Here is a 13,454-nt window from a genome sequence, read left to right on the forward strand (position 1 = left end):
TTTGAAGTAAAATTAAAAGGAGGATAAAGATCCATAGCATAATTAATTTCTTTCTGATTCATTCCTCATCAGGCTTCACAGTTTCTATTCCCTTCGTGCACAGGAACTTTGCTCCTACCTCCCTCTCCCCTCAAATAATGGGATGAAAAGGATTTTGCATTTGACTTTTTTCCTGATTTAAATGTAATTTCTAAATGTTGCTCCTTTATGAGGGGTATGCATGAGGGGTTATTCATGGATGCATGACAGATATTTTCTTCTTTCATTAAGGAATGGTGTCCTGCAGCTGCAGAGAATGCCCAAAACTGGGCCAATAAATGCGCTTTAAGCCACAGTCCTCCTAACCTGAGGAGAACCAGTAAGTGCAGCATGAGTGGAGCTGAACAACATCACAACTTATTGATGTGGCCACTTTGGGGTTTTGCTTATTGGGGGGAAATGAGATGAAATTTTAATTTCATACTGATTTTATTTTGTCATGTGACAGATAGAAATTTCTAGGTAGAAATCTGCCCAGTGAGTGAGAAAAATTAAACCCCATTCTCATCCCAATTTTACATAGGTATATCCCATTTCTAAAGCAGATGAAAAAATTAAATCATACTGATAAAGCATATTCTCCTAAAATATCCATCAGAAAAAAGGGAATCTAGAGATCTAGAGCCAGCTAATGCAGAAACCAGTTTACTTGTGCTGGTTTGAAATGCCTGGGAAGAAAAGGGCAAAAGGCAAAGATGTAAAACTGGCTGGTGGTGCTAAGCATGGTTTCTCAGACCAGACTTAAAGAGTTTTTAAATCCTCTGGTAAATTGCAACCTAAAACTGTCTCTGAGGTTCAGATTAACACTTAGTCAGTCACTGGATATTGAATTTACAGCTGTACCATGTTAACAGCCCAGTGTGTTGCTGATTGACCGCTACCCACACCACATCTAAGATGTGGACAGTCCTGTCAATATTTTTTCCTAAAATCCAAATTCTCTGGGTTTTTTGCCAGGGTGAATCCCATTTGAGGACCAATGCAGTGGGGTTAGACCTGAATAGAAACAGAATATAAGGGCAGTAGAGACACTTTTGTAGGTGCCAGGAGTAAAATTTGAATTATTGTGATTTTCCCAAGGTTGTAACCTGGGTAATGATTATGTTGGCAACTTCCAAATAGCAAAATTACAGCCATGAACCTGCAAGGCACCTGTGCAGCTGTTCATACAGAATGTCTGCAACAACCAACCGCAGGGCAAACAGGCCAAGCTGCAAACTGGCCAAGTGACACCTTCAGCATTTACAAAGGGTGATGTCACTCAACTGGAAAGGAAACATCCTGCTGCCCTATTTAGGATGAGAATTTCTATGAAAATCATCCCACCTTTTGCTGGTCTGGTTTTTTGGGGTTTTTTTTTCTCATGTGTGTATTCTCTGTGCATTTCTCAGCACCATTCTCTTTTCAGATGTACAGTGTGGTGAAAATCTCTTCATGTCCTCTGCCCCTTTCTCATGGTCAGATGTTCTTCAGGCCTGGTACAATGAGGAGAAAAATTTTGAATATGGAACTGGGGCAAAACCAAAAGGGGCTATGTTTGGCCATTACACTCAGGTAGATATGTTTTTAATATAGATATTTATATTTCAGGCTGAACAAATAAATGTTAGCTAAGCAAGTTTTACCCTCTCATCTTTAAAGGACATAAATACAGTGGAGATATGAGAGTTATTCTAACAAAACAAGATGAAAACTTCTAAAGAAACAGAATTAGAATGAAAATAATATGTAAAGTAACAAGATTAAAATGAAAATAATAGCCTTGAGTATATGTAAAGGAGTAAAGAGTAAAGATACTGGAATTTCAAGGCTTCAGGAAGCAGCAACTTGTCTAACATCTGGGAATTGCCCAGAAGGTGGAAAAACAGGGTTATTAAAGTAACAGCAAGGAAATATAAATAGGTTTGCTGCAGTCAACAGAGTTCTTTTGACTCAGAGGAGTTGGGCAATGCCTTATCCTTAACTTCTACAGTACCTGCACAAAAAACAGAATACAAAATTTTACATCATCATTCCTACATTAACAGTTTTGATTGAATGAAGACATAAATGCAAAATCAAAGGTTTTATAAACATGTGTTATGAATTATTATTGTTATATCCCCAACATTCTTTGGTTGAATAGGGGTGAAAGCAGATTTTCAGTAACATGGGGCTCATATTTTTACTATAAAGGGTAAATAAAGTGACTTCACATCATTACAAACAGTTCTGTGATGCATATTATATTTAAATGATTTTCAAATGCATATTTTCCATACTCCCATAATTTTTATTCTTATACCTACAGATGGTTTGGCACAATTCTTATAAAATTGGATGTGGTTTTGCTTTCTGCTTCAACACTACCTACAGTTACTTTTATGTCTGCCACTACTGCCCCGCGTACGTATTGATTCTGATTTTGGTACTTGTTACATCATCAAAATTAGTCAGGAGCTAGAGATATTTGTATCAGGGCACATCACCAATAGCTGAGAAACAGGTCTGAAGACTGCATTAGGAATAGGAAAGGACAGAAACACACATGAAAAGAGTTGTCAAACAAGAAAAGCATAAAATATATTAAAGGGACGCTGATTTTAAATTAAATGTCTCTTGCCTAAAAATCCTAATTTTCATAATAGTTAATTAGAAATAAATATTTTGCACATTCTACTTGAAATGTCAGTTCAGAAAGGCGTACCAATATGTACAGTACAGTGAAGACTATAATTAATACCAAAAAACTTTAACAAGAATGTTAAGGTAAAGTGATGATTTCAAAGAGTGCCTAAAATTAATTTCCACATTCACAATACCGTGTTGTGGGTTGACCTTGACTGACCATCAGTAGCTCACCCAGCCTCTCTGACTCTTCTCCCCAACAGGATGGAGTAATTAAAAAATATGGCAAAAAGTTCATGGGTCAGGATGAGGTCAGGGGAGTTCACTCACCACTTACTGTCATGGAAAAAAGAGACTCAGCTTAGGAAAATTAGCTTAATTTATTACTAATCAAATCAGACTAGGATAATAAGAAGTAAAACCAAACCTAAAGCACCTTCTTCCCAAGCTCAGCTTGAGTCCTGGTTTTCTCTGCCTCCTCCCCCTCAGCAGCATGATGGGATGGGACTGGGGGCTCTGCTCGGTTCATCTTGAGCCATTTCTGCCACTCCTTCCTCCCCTTGCTCTTCCCCCACTCCATTGTGGGTCCTTCTCACTGGAGAGACCTCCATGAACTTCAGTGTGGGCCCTTCCCACAGGCTGCAGTTCCTCCTGAGCTGCTCCAGCATGGATTCCTTCCATGCTTCCATTCCCTCAGGATTGGATTGCTGCAGTCTGTGTCCCCCACATTGGCCACAAATCCAGTCAGGTGCTGATCCAGTAAGGGTTTCCCATGGGATCACAGCCTCCTCCAGGCATCCTCCTGCTCCACAGGTTGCAGGTGGATCTTTGCATCCCCATGGACATCCATGGGCTGCTCCTGGTGCTTCTCCATGGGCTGCACCAGGGAACCTCAGCTCAGGTGCCCAGGGCACCTCCTGCCTCTCATTCTGCACTGACCTGGGTGTCTGCAGGGTGATTTCTCTCACATATTCTCATTTCTTTATTCTGGTTGGTGTTGCATGCAGAATTTACCCTCCCTTGACTGTGTTATCACAGAGCCACATCTCCATCACATGGGTCCAACTTGGAGCTGGCCAACACTGGCCCTGTCTGGAACAGAGACAGCCTCTGGTGTCTCTCACAAAGGCAAATTCCCTGCAAATTCCTCCCCCTCTCTGCCCACTGCCAAAGCATTTCCAAATAAACCTGGCACACTTGTAAAAATTGACATATAACCAAGGACCCAGCATAAATGTAACAGTAAGTTACAGAAGTAACTGAGTGTAAATCTAAACCTCTTTATAATTTATTTTTCCTCTCACATATGGTGTAGTGACTTCATAGATGATGTTGGTAACATTGATGTTTCAGGGGAAACCTAATAGGTTCAATGAAGACACCCTACCAGGAAGGAGAGCCCTGTGGGGATTGCCCCAATGCTTGTGAGGATGGACTATGCAGTAAGTTCCAAGTATTTTGATTGTGACATGGATAAAGTTGATGCTTAAATAAAACCCTAAACTGTGATTAATTTATGCAAATTAAATAAAAAAATATATTTACTGAAATACTAGGGCCAAAGCACTATCAGAGAATCACATTTCACCATCCTGTCTGCTTTACCTAGGTGAGATAACACTTTTCCATGCCCAGGAGAGATAAATCTCATCCTTAACCTAAGAAATTCTAGGGAAGGAGGGAACTTCTTTACCTTTTTTTATTCTTCATCCTCTGAATAATGGTGGCAGATTAAATGGAAGTAGCAACACGCTTGATAAGAGCAAGTGGCAAACCTTAATTTTTAGAATTCTGATAGGAAATAAAAATATATGGGCTGATTCTCACAATGCAAGATTTAGTTAATATCTTCAGTCATTGAATTAACCAAATTCTTATCACAGGCTGCACATAAAGAAATAAAGCTTTTCAATGCCTTTATGGATAAGTAAAAAATCTCCTTGAGAAAGCCACCTATTTTCTCTGAGTGGTCAAATTAATGGTTGGGATGCTGCTGGGGAGTAAATGGCAACAGAGAAGAAAACAGAGAGAAAATAATGTTGATGAAAAATTATTCTGAAAGGACATGATTCAGGTTTTCACTTCCCACTCATGATTAATTTTGTGTTTCAAATCGTTTTCAGCCAAACCTTGAAAGTTTGAAGAGACTTTAGTCCAGCATTCCTGGCAAAGTGTCCAGGGTGTGTCCAGATCTTGGTCAAGTCCACTGCTCTGCTCCTGTCAATGCAAAACTGGAATAAAATAAGAGGCTCAACATTTACCTTCCTGGATATCCATCTCCTCAATGAATTCCTCCACAAACACTGATTCCATCCTGCCTCTCCAACATATGCAGAAGGACTGACTTCAGTACAGTGACTCACAAAAAAAAATCTGTAGGTGATGTACATATTCTATTTATATAATGGTCCAGAACATGGTAGAAATCTTAATTTAAATTTTTTGTTTGTTTGCCAGATATATTTAATTATTAGCTTTTATCATCTTTCTTTTCCCAAAATGTTATAGAATAAACATTTTTAAAGGTCTGTGGTTCCATATGTTTATTATGTTCTTGGAATAGATGGATAGTGCTTGGTCATGTAACTGCTTTTAACTTGATTGAAAATTTAAACTATTGTACTGTTAACAGGACCAGAAGATAAACAGGATTGCTTGAAATGTGTAATTCTTAAAAGAAATTAGGAGAGCGGAGCAGTTTCCTGTAGATCTATTCTGGTTTAGAATCTGTTGCTGACATATGTTCTACTGTAAAATGCTCAGTTGTGAAAAAAAAAACCAAAAAATACCCCCAAAAAACAGACCAAATGTAGTTAATTTAAATTAAGAATCCTGTTTATAGTGTAAGATTGCATTTAAATACAGGTAACCAAACCTGCCTTGTAAAGAAAAAGGACTGTCTGAGAAAAGAGCTTAATTCACAGTAAAACATAGTCAAAAGGGAGAGGTCCCTGCATTTGGAAACTTTATTTTTCATAACAAGTAGACATGTGTTTCAATTTTTTTTAATATGTTCTTTCACTCTATCAGTCATTAAATTACTCATTCCTCACTGACCATTTCATCATAATTTTCATTCTTTCTTATCGCCATGAAATAAAATTCTCTAAACTTCACCAAAGTTGTGACTTTATTAGCATTAGGTGTTGAAGGGAGCCTAAATATTTAGCAGCATGAGCAGAATCAGGTTATGTGAGAAGATTTCCTAAGCAAAAACAGAAGTCAGGCAAGCAACCCTTATCAGACTCCCTTTCAGAGAGAAACAACAATTAGCATAAATAACCTGCAATCCCCACTCGGTGACCTTTGGGATACAGGTGTTTTTCTGTGCAGTTAACAATGGGGTTAAATATTATTTCAGTCTCACCTTAGAAAGGTTGCACATTCCAGTCCCCTTTTAGTAAGGAAGCTGCTGTCATAATTAGGATTGCAAGTCCCAGAGCCCTTGGCATAGAATAATTTCATCACACATTTGACTCCTTCATTCCAGTGGCGTTTCTTCTAGTGTGAAAGACAAGTATTAACTTAAAAGTTCCATTTCACAACTCAACGTGCTTATTATTTGTGTTGGGATTTTTTTCCTCATTCATCTCCACCATTTCCCCCTCCATGGCACACTGCCCTCTCAGCTGGAGACAGCTCTAAAAGTAAATTAAGCAATGCCAGGGGAGAGGTGTGAATGCTGGAACATGACTTACTACATTCTGAAATAATTAGCACAGGTCCAAGTAAGAATGATTGTGTTGCAATAGTTAATCCGGGGTTGTTATCAATAAGGAAGTGGGCAGAACAATTGCCCTCACTCACAAGAGACTCCTTTACCATGAATGATGGGTCAAGAAATCATAGAATCATTAAGGCTGGAAAAGACCTCCAAGAGCATTGAGTCCAAACATTTACCTGTCACTGCCAGGTCCATCACTAAACTACATCCCTAACAACCAGAACTGCACATTTCCTGAGCACTTCCAGGGGTGGTGACTCCAACACTTCCCTGAGTAGTCTGTTCCAATGCTTGACAACCCCTTCTGTGGAGAAACTTTTTGCCAATGTCCAATCTAAACCTCCCTTGGCACAGCTTGAAGCCATTTCCTCATATCTATTGTTTGTTACATGGGAGCAGAGACTGAGCGCCACATGGCTACAACCTCTTTATAGGGAGTTGTAAAGAACAAGAATATCCCCCCTGAGCCTCCTTTTCTCCAGGCTGAGCCCCTTTCCAGTTCCTACAGCTGCTCCTCCTCAGACCTGTGCTCGAGAGCCTTCCCGAGCTCTGTTCCCTTCCCTGGATATGCTCCAGTCCCTCAATGTCTTTCCTGCAGTGATTTCTGCAAGCCAAACCACAAGAATTCATTTCTCAGTCACTCATAAGAGGAAAAAAGTAGTGTAATAAGGTAAAAATCAATAATCATACATCTGATCCAGGGCAGAAAAGTTCATAAGCCTAATTTAGATCTCCAGGAAGATAATGGAACAAATTTCTTCCCTGTCATTTTCTAACCAGTAGAATATTAAATATCAGCATGGATCCTTCATGAACTGATTTTGCCAAAACAAACTCTCTTCAGTGAGTCCCTCAGATGTGAGAGGATGTTGTGATGGCTTAAGTAACAAACTTGGTGGTTCAGATGAAAGTACTGAAGCACGGCACATCCATGCAGCTGGACACACATCCATGGATGCTCCTGTTCTGGGGGAGGAGACAGAGACCTCTGGCACCTCAGGGTCCTGGTGGATAACAAGATGTCCATGACCCAGGAGTGTGCTCTGTGAGCAAGGAGACCCAGTGAGGCACATTTGGGGTGCTGTGCCCAGTTCTGGGCTCCTCAGGACAAGAGAGACATGGAGCTCCTGGAGTGGATCCAGTACTGGGTGGCAAAGATGATGGAGGGACTGGAGCATCTCCCTGAGGAGGAAAGGCTGAGGGAGCTGGGGCTGTTCAGCCTGGAGAGGAGGCACAGCTGAGAGGGGCCCTCAGCCCTGGGTGTCCCTGTGTGCAGGGAGGGGCAGAGCAGGGCCCAGGCTCTGCTCCAGGGCCCAGCAATGGCACCAGAGCCACGGGCAGGGACTGAGCCCAGCAAGTTCCACCTGGACAGGAGGCAGAACTTCTTTCCTGTGCAGTGACCAAGCATGAACAGAGACCAGAGAGAGATGGAGTCTCCCTCGCTGGAGATATTCCATAAATGTGTGGAGACACAATCTTGTGCCCTGCAGTCTAAAACCACTGCTTTATGTGAGGCCCAGCTATTGATGTTTCTAGGGCATGAGAAATAGTTAGTGACTGACTATGACACCAAAGGGCCATGTTGCAATCAGTGCTGGTAAAAGACTTAAAAGTCATTATAACACACTTCCTAACATATTGGAAGGCAGTTTTCCTTGTCTCTGACAGCTCCTGTCATCCCTGAGATCCCCACAGCAGAGCAGTTTTCCTCCTAGCACATCCTGTTCTTGCTTCCTTCCACCTTTCAAGGTGAAACCCTTGATAACCCTGCCTACCTTTAGCAAGGGTCCAGAGCAAACAAGGACAGGCCATGGGGAGGTTTGTGGAAAGGGATTGTTCCCCATTCCTCCTTCTCACCTACTCCTGAGGGAGCTCCTTGCAGAGAGCTGGCTGCTGTGGGACAGGGCCTGAAATATAATTATGTTCATTGTGGAAAAGTACACAAGATGATGGATAGGATAGGATAGGATAGGATAGGATAGGATAGGATAGGATAGGATAGGATAGGATAGGATAGGATAGGATAGATAGTTAGAGAGGGCCTAACTGATGCAACTTCATGACCAAAGATTAGTTTGGAATAAGTTCTTCTCTGAGTGCAAGAATGATCTCACTTGTGCAGTGGTTTAAGAGGAACATGGTGATGTGGACAGCTCAGAAAAGGCAGTATCCTGCCTCTTGCCATTACAAAGAGAATGTTCCTTAATGGTTGCTGGAAAAATCTTGTGGCAGGCAGAACTGAATTTCTTCTTCTTCTAGATCTGATGTCCTTGACAATGACGTTAAAAAATGGGACTGTTGCACTTGAAATGTTAATCATCTGAGCAGAAAGGTGCTGCCTTTTCTACTTGTATGGAGATGATCCTTATTGATTTTCTCAGCAGCATTTAGGCACAGATAAGCTTTTTAGACAAGTGTTATACAATGAAGAAATGAACATAGTACTAACTCTAACTGGGCTACTTTCAGATGGATTTCCTGAGTTTATGTCACTGTCCACCTGCTCTGCTGTATCAGATTGCTGAACAGGTAAGAAAGATAAAATTTAAAGAAAACAGAAATAATCTATAGATAGTTTTATATTTTTGTAGCTTATAATTTTATCATTTTGTAGCTTGAAAAGAAAATGTCAGGTCTATACTCAGGAGATGCATGTCAAAATCATAGAGGGGCCTGAGAAAATCTCTGCCCCAGCTGATACAAGAAATGCTCCAGAACCTGATGGCTTGCACCCTGAAATTCATCTGTGGCACCCACAATCCTCTGTTTGGCACCCAGGCTGCCCACACAGTGATTTACATGAGAGGAAAGTGTCTCCAAATTAGATGCTAATTGCAACAAATGACTGAGCAAGAAGTGACCTATTTCAATTTAATAAGAATCAAAGTTTTAATCCTCCTCCTCCTTCCATGCTGGGGTATACACAAGGGTTAAAGATTTCCCTAGGCATGGCAGAGTGCTATCAGAGGCATTTAGGACCACACATTTGGATTTAAGCAGCTGTATTTCTCCCTGAGCTGTCTGTAGGGATCCTTTAATCTCAGCCTCAGCCTGTCCACAAACCAGCACTTGCTGTAATATGTTAATAAAAACCCTCTTACTTTTTCAGCTTAAAGTGTCAGGCACTGCCTGTTTATTACTCTGCCTATAACACATTTGCCCATAGTTTGCTGGGATTATCATTTAGTATCAAAAAATTGCTCTCAAATTTCCCATAAGTTTTGCTGTTAATGCTCACCATAGAAGTGGAGTTACCTGAGGTGTGTTGCACAGGTTGGAAGAGGCTCATTCCCAGTGCCACCACTACATTTCCTCCTTACTGAACTGACCTCACTTCCTAACCTGGCAGAAAATGATCCACAGCCTGGCTGGTACTGAGACAGACAGCCACAGAAAAAAATAATTCAGGACAATTCAGGACAATTCAGGACAAGAGGAAATGTTGTCAAGTTGTGCCAGAGTAGGTTTAGATTAGATATTGGGAAAATTTTATTGACTGAACGAGAGGTCAGGCATTGGAACAGACTGCCCAGGGAAATGATGGAATCACAAAAAAATGTGAAGATGTGGTGCATAGGGCCATGGTTTGGTGGTGAACATAGAGCTCCCAGGATCAGGTGCAGCCTCAGGATGAGGGACAGACCTTGAGTCTTTGATCACACAGGACTCACACAATTGACACCAATACTAAGAAGATATTACCTTTCCCTAATCCAACCCTTTTCTCCCTCCTCACCAAATCCACATCTGGTTGTGATAAGTAACCAAGGCAGTTTTATCTATCTTCAAGAGAAGTGTCCTTGTGCCTGATTAATTCTTGCTGACATAAACCAGGACACTAACCCAGAAGAAAAATATTCCTCTGGTCAGTTTTCTCTTTGAGAGGGTAACTGCTCTCCTCTAATCACAGCATCAAAGCTAAAAGCAGGAAAGAAAGAAAGAAATAATTCAAGACAATTCAGGACAAGAGGAAATATTAAGTTGTACCAGAGTAGGTTTAGATTAGATATTGAGAAAAATTTATTGACAGAACGAGAGGTCAGGCATTGGAATACCCTGCCCAGGGAAATGATGGAATCACAAAAATGTGAAGATGTGGTGCATAGGGCCATGGTTTGGTGGTGAACATAGAGCTCCCAGGATCAGACACAGCCTCAGGATGAGGGACAGACCTTGAGTCTTTGATCACACAGGACTGACACAATTGACACCAATACTAAGAAGATGCTACCTTTCCCTAACCCAACCCTTTTTTCCCTCCTCACCAAATCCACATCTGGTTGTGATAAGTAACAAGGCAGTTTTATTTATCTTCAAGAAAAGTGTCCTTGTGTCTGATTAACTCTTGCTAACATAAACCAGGACACTAACCCAGCAGAAAAATATTCCTCTGGCCAGTTTTCTTTTAGAGGGGTAACTGCTCTCCTCTCATTATAGCATCAAAGGTAAAAGCAGGACCTTAGGCAACTGGATGTGCTTGACTTTCCTGTTCTATGTAGCTTCTGGAATTAAATACCCACATTCACACAAAGATACACTTCCTGAAGTACAGGGAGCAGCTAAACAAGATTGTGTTTCTGGTTTAAAGGTGCCTTAAGATCTGCAGGTGCAACACTTGAATAAAATAGAAAACAGGTCAAAGAAGCACTCGTTAGATGAAGCCCCTCTACAGAGCTACTGCTAAGATTTTAGTGCCAGGGGAATACATTGCAGGGTCTGTCATGTGTTTATCTCCCAATTTATCAGAGGAGGGTGTCAAAGGAAACAATAAGTAAAAGATAAGCTATTTTGAGACTGACAAGACCATGTTGTCTAGTTTGCCTGAACAGCGACACAGCAAAGTGTTAACCAGCATCGTTAGCAAAATCAGGGATGGGAATTGCACGTCTGATGGCACTTGTGAGGAGCAGCCACCATCTAATGAGTGCCACGGGTCTCTGCTTAGTGCTGTGTACTGCTGGCTACATCTGTGAAACAAGGTGGAGATAAAAGATAAGGAATAATAAAGTGGGATGTCATTAATCGGCTCCTACAGAAGGAGCATAGCAGTAGATAGCATTTAATAATGCATCGCCCCAAGCAGCTCGGTGTCTGAGCCTGATCTTATCCTCTGCATAAAGCATCTCCCCTGAGCCCCTGCTGGCTTTGTTCACTTCAGGAACTGCAGCATCAGACCTGCTTTGCTGCCAGTGGGTGGGAGCAAGAGGCTCATCCTGCCAGGAGGAGATACACAATGCATAGGATGCCTTTCTGCTCAATTTAAGGAAATAGCAGCAAATGACAAGGCCATTTAGGCTAAACCATAATTGCCAGCTAGCCCACCCATTGCCAGTTAACAGGAATGAAACAGGATTGTACAGGTTGAGCACTGGAGGCTCTGCTTAGCTAAGATGGACCACACAGCTGCTGGGCTCAACAAAAGCAAATGAGTTTGCCCATGTGTCACCATGATATTTTATGAAAAATCCCTTCACCAGGATTTCTTCTCCTGGGAAGCTGGGAAGCTTCAGCTTCTCACTGTTTTGCTGCTTTGGAATGTGATTTGGAGAATTTACCCTGCAAGTGAATTGTTTTAACTTAATGACCAACCCAGTCCAGCTGTGTCGGGACTCTGATCAGTCATGGGTTTTTTATTATTCATTCTTGTTTGGCCTTCTGATGTAGCCTTTCTCTTTCTTTAGTATAGTTTTAGTATATAATTTCTTTTAATTTAATATAATATCATAAAATAACAAAGCCTTCTGAGAATCTGTAGTCAAATTCTCATCTCTCACCTCGGAGGACCTCACAACACTACACCCATGAAAACCTCAGTAATATCAAAATGAATGAGTGTCTCCACTCATTTCTGGGGAAGCAGCAGGCACATTTCAAAGACAAAACAGCAATTGTGCAGCATGCCTGAATATTCCACATATATGGATTATGTATGGTCTGTGCACTGTTGTCCCTCCTCATGACCAGGAAACAGGTCCCTTCATCCAGGATTTTTCTTCTGGGAAGCTGAGAAGTCTCAGAGAAAAAGGAAAACAATAATTATCTGATTTGCTTCTCCTGTGTTTTTCTGCTTTGGAATGTGTTAGGAGATTGTTTACCAACAGGTGATGGCACTAGGACAAGTAAATACTTTCTCCATGGCATGACCTGAATCAATTCCTAATTTCAGGCCTTTTTTAATAGATTTTCCTCTAAAGCCTTTCCTTCCATTCTTTTTTTCATGTCTGTCTGTAGTGACAGGTTATACAGAGTCAGAACACAGTTCTGAGCACTGAAGAGGTTTTCTGTGTCTTTATAATCTTAGTCCTTGACACAATTTTGTCTCAGACCAAATAGCATTGCCTTCCAGAAAAGCCTTGGTATGTCTGACAGGTTAATAATGCCAAGGGACCTTTAGCATCTTTGAAAACGTGGTTCAAGAAGCAGACTTCAGCTCTCCTGATCAGAGACAAACCAGTGGCCTTAAGACCCAAAAAGTTATCATAGACAAATTGTACCATCCATATTATTACATCTCCCCCAACAACTGTTTTCCTCAACCTTACCTGGAAAGACATATAGAAGAGTGACTGACTTGACTCATATAATGCTTCTTAAAAAAATTCTTGATGATGTCAAGGCAGTCATTTGTCATAGCCTGTCTCAGGTATCTGCTCTAAGAAGAAAAGGTGAAATATAGAGCTACAAATTACCTCTAAAGGCAGCATATGGAGAATGGCTTTGAAGCAGAGCTCTGGAGAGATGAATGCCCCTCTAGCAGTCTGGATCATGCTCTGGCAGGGACAGTTTTTCCTCACCACCTGCAGGTTCAAGAGACCTGTAGCTATAGTGAGGCTGGTTTTGATGACAGCAGGCCTGGCTGGGGTGGAGCTGGAAGGTGAGGGGTCTGCAGAGAAAAAAGGTTCTGGATCAAAAGCCAGGAAGTGAATAGTGGAGATGCAGTCAGTTAAGCAGTGAGACATTCTCTGCAGTGGGTCAAAAGAAGTTTAAGAAGTATTTAAGTAGTCACGAAACACTGCAGAGAATTGAAGTGACTGGTCCCATTAGATCAACCAGTTTCCCCACATTCAAAACCTGAAGGCACAGA

The 13,454-nt window shown here is 41.3% G+C and overlaps 1 protein-coding gene and 1 long non-coding RNA gene across 4 annotated transcripts in view; one reads left to right on the forward strand and one right to left on the reverse strand.

Moving 5' to 3' along the window:
• The window catches only part of LOC113459694 (uncharacterized), a 27,353-nt gene extending 22,341 nt beyond the window's left edge, over positions 1 to 5,012 (reverse strand). For 2 of the 3 annotated variants that reach the window (XR_012579338.1, XR_012579337.1), the window contains exon 1: positions 4,908 to 5,012. This is a non-coding gene — a long non-coding RNA (uncharacterized LOC113459694). The remainder of the gene's footprint in view (positions 1 to 4,907) is intronic. The other variant, XR_012579339.1, reaches the window with a different exon arrangement.
• The window catches only part of LOC102066547 (cysteine-rich venom protein kaouthin-2), a 7,392-nt gene extending 1,694 nt beyond the window's left edge, over positions 1 to 5,698 (forward strand). The window contains exons 3-7 of the mRNA XM_005490376.2: positions 271 to 358; positions 1,448 to 1,593; positions 2,330 to 2,424; positions 4,000 to 4,088; positions 4,770 to 5,698. Coding sequence (XP_005490433.2) covers positions 271 to 358; positions 1,448 to 1,593; positions 2,330 to 2,424; positions 4,000 to 4,088; positions 4,770 to 4,780 — 429 coding nt within the window. The 3' untranslated portion in view covers positions 4,781 to 5,698. The remainder of the gene's footprint in view (positions 1 to 270; positions 359 to 1,447; positions 1,594 to 2,329; positions 2,425 to 3,999; positions 4,089 to 4,769) is intronic.
• The last annotated feature ends 7,756 nt before the right edge of the window (positions 5,699 to 13,454 follow it).

The sequence above is a fragment of the Zonotrichia albicollis genome, chromosome 3 (assembly GCF_047830755.1).
Source record: "Zonotrichia albicollis isolate bZonAlb1 chromosome 3, bZonAlb1.hap1, whole genome shotgun sequence".
Lineage (NCBI taxonomy): Eukaryota > Metazoa > Chordata > Aves > Passeriformes > Passerellidae > Zonotrichia > Zonotrichia albicollis.